This window comes from Lactuca virosa, chromosome 4, assembly GCF_052849685.1.
Source record: "Lactuca virosa cultivar CGN04683 chromosome 4, Lactuca_virosa_CGN04683_v6, whole genome shotgun sequence".
NCBI lineage: Eukaryota > Viridiplantae > Streptophyta > Magnoliopsida > Asterales > Asteraceae > Lactuca > Lactuca virosa.
In genome coordinates, this window is record NC_136429.1 from 105,602,207 (window position 1) to 105,612,325 (window position 10,119).

General features: G+C 32.3%; 2 protein-coding genes across 5 annotated transcripts; one reads left to right on the plus strand and one right to left on the minus strand.

Annotated features, from left to right (window-relative positions):
- The first annotated feature begins 3,865 nt into the window (after window positions 1-3,865).
- On the plus strand, window positions 3,866-4,877 carry LOC145106963 (uncharacterized). Of its 2 annotated transcripts, none has more exons than XM_079043873.1 (2): window positions 3,866-4,315; window positions 4,659-4,877. In XM_079043873.1, exon 1 carries the CDS (start codon window positions 3,903-3,905, stop codon window positions 4,290-4,292), a length of 390 nt encoding a protein of 129 aa, XP_078899999.1. In that variant the 5' UTR covers window positions 3,866-3,902; the 3' UTR covers window positions 4,293-4,315; window positions 4,659-4,877. The 2 variants fall into 2 exon arrangements, with proteins under 2 accessions (XP_078899999.1, XP_078900000.1); XM_079043874.1 differs by having other exon boundaries at window positions 4,718-4,877.
- On the minus strand, window positions 4,772-8,120 carry LOC145106961 (Eukaryotic aspartyl protease family protein). 3 transcript variants are annotated; one of them, XM_079043871.1, is made up of 8 exons: window positions 7,856-8,120; window positions 7,039-7,156; window positions 6,638-6,858; window positions 6,304-6,528; window positions 6,042-6,180; window positions 5,446-5,646; window positions 5,274-5,346; window positions 4,772-5,060 (listed from the first exon to the last, which is right to left on the minus strand). In XM_079043871.1, the coding sequence occupies exons 1-8, from the start codon at window positions 8,023-8,025 to the stop codon at window positions 4,951-4,953; spliced, it is 1,257 nt and encodes a 418-aa protein (XP_078899997.1). In that variant the 5' UTR covers window positions 8,026-8,120; the 3' UTR covers window positions 4,772-4,950. The 3 variants fall into 3 exon arrangements, with proteins under 3 accessions (XP_078899997.1, XP_078899996.1, XP_078899998.1); XM_079043870.1 differs by having other exon boundaries at window positions 6,611-6,858; XM_079043872.1 differs by having other exon boundaries at window positions 6,611-6,858; window positions 7,026-7,156; window positions 7,856-7,975.
- Between the last annotated feature and the right edge of the window lie 1,999 nt (window positions 8,121-10,119).

Here is a 10,119-nt window from a genome sequence, read left to right on the forward strand (position 1 = left end):
ATAGATCCATGCCCATACCCGATTATAAAATCATATAAAAAATCCGGTCTCGTCCCGTTGGATACCCGGTTAATAAATACCCATCGGTTTTACGAGCATACTCGCGAGTGTTGGGCATTTAATATATTAACAAGTTAAAATTTACCAAATGAAACTTTCATCACTTAACACACAATGGCAATCACATCCAAAGAATTTTTTTAGTGATTTGAATTTCTAACAACATTAACTAACTTACTCTTAACAAATGTTGCAAAAGTATAATCACGATAAACAATTTAAAATATTCAAATTTCATGATAAACTAAACATATCATAATATAAAAATTAAAAACAATATCAATAATTTCCACTTTCAAAAAAAAAAAATAGTAATTACATAAGAAACTTTTTAATTATAATATCCCAAATAATATTTTAATATACATTTGAAATCATGTATTGATAATAAAATCATATGTATTATTATAAAATATAAATGGTCCGAGAGGGGGAAATGAGACTAGATAATCGGTCGGTATATAACTTTAATATCATAACCAGCATAATTTTTTAGAAAATATCTCACACTCAGTCCAATAGCCATTTATTTAACCCGTTTACATGTCCCAAAGTTTTGATTTAGTTTTTCCCCTTGGGTTTGAGTATTTTTGTCACCCCTTAATCTATTATTAGTCACTATGATGAGAGCATAGTGGTTGGGGAGCGATATTGCACACAGGAGAGGTCAAAGGTTTAAACCCTAGCACATCTAAAATATCGTTAATGTTCTACAAATGACATCCTATATAGTTCTTACAGTGGGTTGATATGAACCACTCAGATGATACGATTTATCATTTTTTTTATTTATCAATTTATTACTATCAACTAACAATTGGCAACACGTTAACAATAACACTCTGCATTATTTAAAATTTTTGTGTGCCATACTTAAAACAAGAATGCAATGTTCTCAAAATTTTAATTTTTAATGAAGGGAAGGGAAAGGAATAAATTTTCCCTTTGCTTAGATTAGACACAAGCAAAGTTCAAATATTTACCATTTCAATAAAGATTACGACATGCAAATAAAAAAAAATATATCGTTTTGATCTTTAACCAACCGTTAACATCATATATTGAAAAAGTATATACGTGACAACTTAAAAGGAATAATTTATCTCTTGCTTATATGTGAGTGTGTGAAAAAAAGAGGAGAGACGGATTTACCAACCCACCAAATGCGATTAATCACTCCAACCCATCAGAACCAGCGATGAAGGAGTCCTTACCCGACGATACCGATTATACCACCCCAACCCATGACGGAACCCGGAGTCGATTACCCCCTCCCTTACATTGTACATGGTATTTTAGTTACTATTATTATAATTTTTTTAGCGTTAAATTTATTTTCAAAGTTTTTAAGTATTATAATTTAATTAATCCTATATATTATCACATGCCCTATTCTATATACACCACAAGAAAAAAAAATAACAAAAAAGAAAACAAAAACTAGTAGGGTAAATTTTCGTATGCATTCAATATTTTTTTATATTTTGTTTTATTTTTTTGTATTTAGAGCATCTCCAACTCACTCCCATTCTCCATTTCTTCCCCCATTCCTCTCAAATCCTACCTCATTTATTCCCTAATTTTGGGGGAAATGAATCGTATAACACCATATTTGGTGTTATAGGATTCATTTCCCCTAAAATGAGGATGAACTTTGAGTTGTCGGTTTTAGTCCCTCGTTTTATATATTTATATATTTCTGGTTTTTTTATCTATTAATTATTATTTAAATGTAAGATTTAATACTTATAATATTGTGTTATATATTGAATTATATTAATTAATCATAAATATAATTTTTTTTTGTTTATCAAATTCATATTAAAATTTAAATACATATTGAAATTTTAAAACACAATAACGTATTTTACAAAAACTTATAATTACGTATTATAAATATAATCTTATTTATTTAATATTATTGTAATGAAAAAAATATAGATTATATATTTATTAAAACAAAATTAATAGAAGGGGCGTATTTGATAATTTATATAACTTAGAATAATGAAATATATTTTTTGGGGTAAAAATGGAGTAGGGTTGGAATAAAACACTATTTATCTTATTTTTTACTGTATTTTTGGGGGAAAAAATGAAAGTGAGTTGGAGATGGTCTTAGCTTAAACTCTTTTATTTGAGTTTTTTTGTTTTGTGGTGGGTAATGACTAATGATATGGTTAGCCACTTAGCCATTAAAAAAAACTTAATGTTTATTTTCCATAAAAAAACGTCCATGCAAATTTTAAAAATTAAAAATTTAGAACAAATTACACGGATGGTCCTTTAGTTTTATAGTTTTTCCCTAATATGGTCACTACGAAACTTTTTTCCCTGAGATGGTCCTTCCGGAGCAAACCTTGCACGTAAAAGGCCCTTATGACTAACTGTGTTAAAGGATTCTGTTAAATAATTGTAAATGACGAAAATACCCTTTGTTTTTTGTACACGAATGGTCTCTCTCTCTTTCTCTCTCTCTCTCTCTCTCTCTCTCTCTCTCTCTTTCCTCCTACTACCTTTTCTTTCTATCTCTTTTCCAAAACATACACACATACACATACTATCAAAGAACACATACATAAAATGATTAAAATCTGAAGAACACCTCCATCTCCGCCGACCATCACCATCCGCCACCACCATCATCCGCCGCCAACCACCTCCATCTCCTCCAACCTCACCCCACATCTTTCATTTTTTTAACATGATGAAACTTAGCTCGTATCTGGACCGATAAGGCTACACCCTACATCTGGAGTCCGTCGAACTCCAATGAAGGCGGCGTCAATCTCTTTGTCTCCCTCTTCTGCTGGTATGATCGTCAGAGAAGACGAATGTAAGATCTGGACAGGTGGGCAGATCCAGCTAGGGTCTGGAAAACCACCATCATCGCCTAGATTAACCGGAAAACCAACCCATCTAAAACATAATTCCACTAGAAACCTCCAGACGGACTCCTTGCCTTCTCCAGAGTTCTACCCCTTCCTCATTTGCTGCCTTCACCGAAAAATGTTGTCTGGTTCGAGGGTTTTAGATCGGAGCATTTTTCAGATCTGTTATAGGCAAAGGCTTCAAGATTGTGTTATGGTTAGGGTTTTTCAGATGGTGGTGATGGAGGTTAGATCTGCAAACGGGATCTGAAAACCTTTAAAAGCACAGGTGAGAATAGTGACGTGTTCGGCGAGAATGGTCACAGTGATTTCTAGATCTGATCCGTTACATGAGAGTCAAATTTCCGGATAGAACAGGTGGCGGCGATGGAGATCTTTCCGGCAGGTTTGAACCTTTGATAAAGTAAGGTTGTGCAAGTGCTGGAATGGAGGCGGACACAGCTGAAGTTAAGGTTTTGGTGGTGGTGCTGCATCAGAAAATGGTACTCTGGTGGTGTTGTTGGGAGGATGTCGTCTAGGAGAGAGAGAGAGAGAGAGAGAGAGAGAGAGAGAGGATGGGACCCACTTTTTTTTAATTTCAAATTAACAAAATATTAAAAATAAATAAATAAATAAAAACAAAGGGCATTTGCGTCTTTTCACACACACTTAACAGAATCTGTTAATAAAGTTAGTCATAAGGATCATTTGTGTGCAAGGTTTGCTCCGTAGGTACCATTTGAGGGAAAAAACTTTCGTAAGGACTACTTTAGGGAAAAAAAAACAAAACCTTAAGGACCAATCGTGTAATTTGTTCAAAAATTTAAAACCATAAAAATCATCCATGTTAAATTTTCTCCATAAATACTTATGGTGGTACTTTTACGGTTTTACCAACTACAAGGATCATTTATGTAATTTCGTCTACACGTAAAGGGGAGAGATAACGCCTGTTTTATTTTCATTGCGTCGATGTCGGAGGCATACGAGAGAGTGAAAGGGGGCAGGCTGACCTTCAAAGGAGGAACCCTAGCTTCAAGAAGCAAATCCATTGATAAAAAGAAGAAGAAAAAGCACAAGAAATCATCTGACGAAAACGCTAACGTCACCGAAGAAATTCTCACCGGGGACGCCGCTACTGCGACTGCAGAAGATGGCGGTGGTTCCGCGGCTGCGGAAGGTGGATCAGGAGGAGGCGATGACGGTATTTACACGATTGATGCGGCGAAACGCAGGAAGTACGATGATCTGTTCCCTGTGGAGGCTAAGAAGTTCGGGTATGACCCGAAAGCGAAGGTGAAGTCGGTTGAGGATGCCCTTGACGATAGAGTCAAGAAGAAGGCTGATCGTTATTGCAAATAGATGAGCTCATTTCTAAATTGAAGGTACTCATAATCATTGAGTGATGTTGAATGAGATTATGACTGTGTTACATGTTTCTTTTATGCACTTTTAATGCAATTAGATAATATGCTTTGTGGTAGATAACATTTGCAAACATTCCTTTGATCAGAAATTGCACCTTTAATTCTGGACTCTTATGAGTCTTATCCCTCTCAACCAAAATAAACAAAACAAAATTGCTGCTCAATCTTGTGTGAAGGGTTTGAAGTTTCATAAAAGGGCCAAATGCAAGAAATAGCTAACATACTTTCATTTATCTGTATTACAGCATCTTTCTTTCGTTTTTTTCAGTCACATCATTTCTTTTATCTTTTTTCTTATCAGGACATTATATTTTGAAAAAAATTATCAAGTTATAGCATTGAAAATTGCTTTGTATTCAGATGACATTCCTATAATTGGGGTTGGATACAAAAATGGGCGTGTTGTACTTGAGATTTTACTTGAAATACAAATCGGCTTGAAGTTTGTATAATTTAGATAGTTTACATTTCTAAACCTTACTATGAAGTATGAAGTATGAACTAGTATCCTTTTAATCAATCTTGTAGACCTATACAGACTATTAAAACTTAACCACTTAATTTACAGCCTGTTTCTGTAGCTGGAGACACAATCAAAAGATGATTGTGTCGGACCTTGGTGGGTTGTCACAGTTTGCAGGAATCCATCCTATTGTTTGTTTTTCATTGTCATATATCACCATCTTATCTTGCATCGATATATCTACAAAATACACACAAAAATCTTCACTACTACTTCATTCTCTAGTTTCTACAATTATTTTTGATGATGGGATTTCGAAGAGGGCATTTACGTCTTTTTTAAATACTTTACCACCTTTTTAGGTGGTGGGACATAAGATTTCAATTTTTGTCCCATTGTTACCGGTCTCAGTCCAATGCACGTTAAATACAATACAAATAATTGGAATTGTACCTCCAATTATGTTGAAGTTTTGAAGTCCGACTTCAGTGCCATTGAGAACTCCTAAACAGACACTCCCTCTTGACTGTGAAAGTAAGAAAAAGAAAATCCAAATTCCATGAGTCAGAAACTTGATGTTGTTTGGTGGATTTTTAAATAATTGGAATGAAAAAAGGAGACTTACTGAGAGAAGAAGGTATCCTTCAAGTGGGATTTCGAATTGAGTTTTGGATCTCCAACCATTGGAAAAGCTTAAAGCCACAGGCTTAAAGTACTTCTTTACATCCCTTATGCTTCTGAATGGTTTTCTTCCTTTCCAGCAAAAGGGTAGAGTTTCATCATCTACTGCTTCTCGTATAGGCTTCCCACTCAATTCTTTTGTTATCTACCAATATGAAAAAAGCATCCGAAAATGAGTAATGAATTATGATATTTAGTTTCTAGATTTGTTCAAAATAACCATTTTAACCTTGAATTATGACTGACTATTGCGCTTGTTACGTTAAATAATAATAAGCCAAACACTCTGTTGGCATAAACCAACAATAAAAAAGGATTAGTTGTAAGAAAGTTTCATTTTATTTATTTATTTTGATTAATTTCCAAAAGCGTGAAGACGTTAATAACCAGGGAAACTAATTTACAAGCTTCATAGACGCAAATTATAAATGATAGACTTGATTTTCACGTTTTTATGGCTAACAGCCTTAAGAAACGGATTAATTGATAAAATCCTAGTCAGAGTCTAAAGTTTTATAATAGCTAAAGTTGAAAACCTACCAAATAAAGCAAACCCTCATAAGCTTGGGAACTTAGATACGTGTACGAGCTTCCACTATCAAAAATCACAAGTAAATTCTTAAGCCCGGTTGCTTTTCCACCATAAATCACCTCTCCATACCCAGGTGAATAGTGCTTCCTGAAACACATTTCATAAATCATCAAAAAAAAAAAAAAAAAAAACCATTAAGTTTTCTATCAACGTTTAGTGATAAAAACCTTCATCATCTGTTTATGTGGGACAATTTTATACAGTTATTACCTATAATCACGTGACATTGGGGTTGATACTACACGTGAAGAATCATAGACATCATCTCCAAAGAACAAAAACCCACCTCCACGACTACTGAAACAGTGCCCAACCACATTCCGAATTAGACCTTGACTATGAAGTTGCGATACAATTCCTGTTTTACCCTTCCCTAACCCAAGAACACCATCAAGTGGTTGATAAGATGGACCAGGGATCTGATCATATCCACACCTGTCCACAACACAACACAAACAAAAAATATTTAATTCTTATCCCACTTACATCAGTTCCAGTCCCAGTCAAATACAGTTACCCAGTCTGCATAAAAAGTGTTACAAACCCAATGGCGAGACGAGGAGTGACTCGAACGCCAGTTGTAAGATTGAGAAGGGAGACATCGTTGACAAGGACACCGAGAGATGAACCACCATCAGCATACTCAACTTCATAATCACATTGATTAGGGTCATCACATCTGTGATCCCCCGAGTGGAGTGATGCACAGAGAGGATCTTTACATGGAACTAGATCGTTATTTGGTCTGTAGTAAGGATGTGGGGCCTACAACACATTACACACAAAGATAAAGCATAAACAAAGGAAATGCTTAATGTAATGTATCCACTATGAAGTATGAACAACCATATATGGTATAGTTTACCGAAGTTAAAGTCCATTAAAAAATATAGTATGAATGGAAAGGAATTTAAATGTTGAACTGATTATACCATGGACAACAACCTGAGTGCAATGTACACAAGGAGCATCACACTGAAGCCATGTTAGGTCGCTACCCGTGTCAGGATCAACAAAATAAGGCCTCGGAGGATGTCCGATGTTTATCTGAGCATAATAATACCTGTTTTTTTAACCATAAATCAGATTCATCAACACAACATATTCATAAACTATGATATATTAGATTCATCAATAATCATCAGAACAGAAATGCATATAACTACTACAAATCTTGTCAAATTCAAACTGATAATTTCAAAAAAGAAACAAGTGCATAAAATTACGATGCGAGAAATCATGAAGAACGAATTATGATATGATTTCACCCTTAAAACAAGCAACAGGAATCTCCAAAGCATCTACACATGACAAATTGGCACCATTATATATACAAGTTAATTGGAACTTTTTATTAGTTCATCATCATAATTTTATGGATTTCTAGTATTCACGATCAAGTCTAATGTGGTTATCATCAATTATTCGAATTTGATTTTGGTCTACATCAAAAATTTGAAGTCAAAATGTTGTTTGAAAGAGGAGCCAGAAGCTTATCTAAGTTTACTGATCGATCTGATCAACTGATACATTTCGTACAAAATCTAATTTATTCTGTTGATTTACCAAATGAAGTTAACTCGAAAATACCAATTTAGCTATTTCCTTCACTTTGACAGATTCTCCGATGAGAACTTCAACACAACGACCAATTCAAATGTCGAATCCAAAATTCTAAAGCATTTATTCGTTGATTCAAGCTGAATCGATGAGAAACTATAAAGTTAGAGATGAAGTTATTCGAGTAATTAGTATTTCTCACCCTTGAGGATAAACATTGCCGTATAGAGGAAGTACAACGGATGAACAGATTGATTTTCCGGTAGACGGCCATTTCCACCATTTTTGCCGGCGATCATCGGAAGCCGATAACGGTGGTACGATCAGCGCTAAGGACAGAAAACACAATACCACGATTATACCTGCTTTCATCGGGTGTTTATGGTTTGAATTTTTTGATAGAGAAAATATAGAGGTAAAAATAATAATTGAATAATTCTTTCTTTTATTAGCTATCTATTAAATGCTTTTTTATGTTTGTATTCACTATATATATAGAGAGAGAGAGGATGGAAGAGATACTTTGGTTGATAACGAGGGAAACAAATAAAATATTTTTTTATTAGCTATCGATTAAAATTTTAGACCTTTTAGTTTTTATATATAAATATTTTTAAATATAATTTTAATGTTACTTTTGTTTTAATCATATTATTTGATACAAAATATCAATAGAGATTAGATATCAATTACCAATTGTCGTTTTGTCGACCTGTTTTTCATTTATCATTTTAGCATTAATGCACTATTTAAAAATAAATTATTTTGATTAAATTTAACCAAGAATAATTTAATTTGATATTATTATAAAGCGGCCCTGTCATAAAAGTGTTCATAAGTGGTTGGATATTGTATCGATTTTTCGAATATGAAACTAAAAGTAGAGAATTATATGAATATATTAATTAGTTCAGTCATTTATATAAGTAATTATGAATAAGTTTGAAAAAGTAATAGTTTTAATGGAATGATTATATTGATATAAATATCAAACATTATAACTTTAGATATATACTAAAAAATCTTTAAAAAATACGTAATTTATTCATACTAATAGTATTCATAAGTTGCCAGATTTTCATATTCGCATTAATACAGTATGATTCTATGTATAATAATCGAATAAAAAATTAATACAAAGGAAAATACAAAGAATATTTATGTGTTGATGGTGATGCACTGATGCCTTTGGGTAATTTCTTGGGAATAAAGGCATGACCATGGCATTGCTTCATGCATTTGACTTCTTTTTCTTTTCTTTGTAGATGGGTTTTATACTGATTCGTTTTATTTAATATTTTTTTTTTATTAAACTAAATGTTTGTTAAGATATAGAATGTGCCGTGTTTGGGTTTGTGTGAAACATTATAAACTACTATTAACATTGCTCAATTAATTTTTGTATCATGACCATGACGTGTCAGAGATGCTACAATATGCGACTGTGTACATATATAGTAGTATGAGCTATATTTCATATTATCAGCAAGTGAGATAATTCTAGATTGAATTCAAGTAAACTGTAAATATGTATAATAAATAATAGAGGGTTTAAGTTTGGAATAATATATTGTGTGGGTGCTTAAATTTGTAGATTGCAATTTCTCTTCAATTTCTCTAATTTTTCTTTTCCTAATCATGTTTAATCAAATTTGATTACTTTTACGAGATCATTAAAATATCACGTTTAATATATCACTGCAAAGATTATAAAAATACCTATTACTGTTATTTTTGGTTTAAAATAATTTTTAATAGTGATAACCTTAGAAATTGTAAACTAAAATCATTAGGAAAAAAAATAAAATGTTAGTTTATGAGTAAATTATATATTTATATTTATCGGTTTAAAAAACACAAGGGAAAAGAAACAAATAAACAACTGAGGATTATTAAATTCCAGAGAAAAAAAAGTATTACTAAATTTTTACTAATAATTACAAGATAAATTACAAGATAAATTATTAGTAATATATACCTTTTTATATTTGATATCAAACCCGTTGACAAATCTACATAGAAAAAGTTTTTCACCCAAGTGGCCAAGTCCTTATAGTCGATGCTAATCCATCAAGTGGATGTTTAAAATCACGTAATTCATAAGAAAATCGTTTTTCAGGCAAAAGTGATGCTTGGTCTGAAAATATACTATTGCTATGCTCACACAAAAAGAGAGAGAGAGATGCTACGTGCCTACGTCCTTTCCAACTTCTCATTGTTTTGGAAATAAATAATTTGATAGGCAAACAACTATATTCCGTATATGTATTTGATTATTTGATTTTTTTACATAATTTATCATTAAAGTGATATCGGCTTTTAAAAAAAAAAAATTGTATATATGATTTTTTATTAAAATCAGCTTAACATGAATATCCAAACTAATCAATCACTTAGATAATTCAAATTAATCGAATGACTTAGATAATTCACAAGACAATTTTATTTTATCGAATTGTATAATTT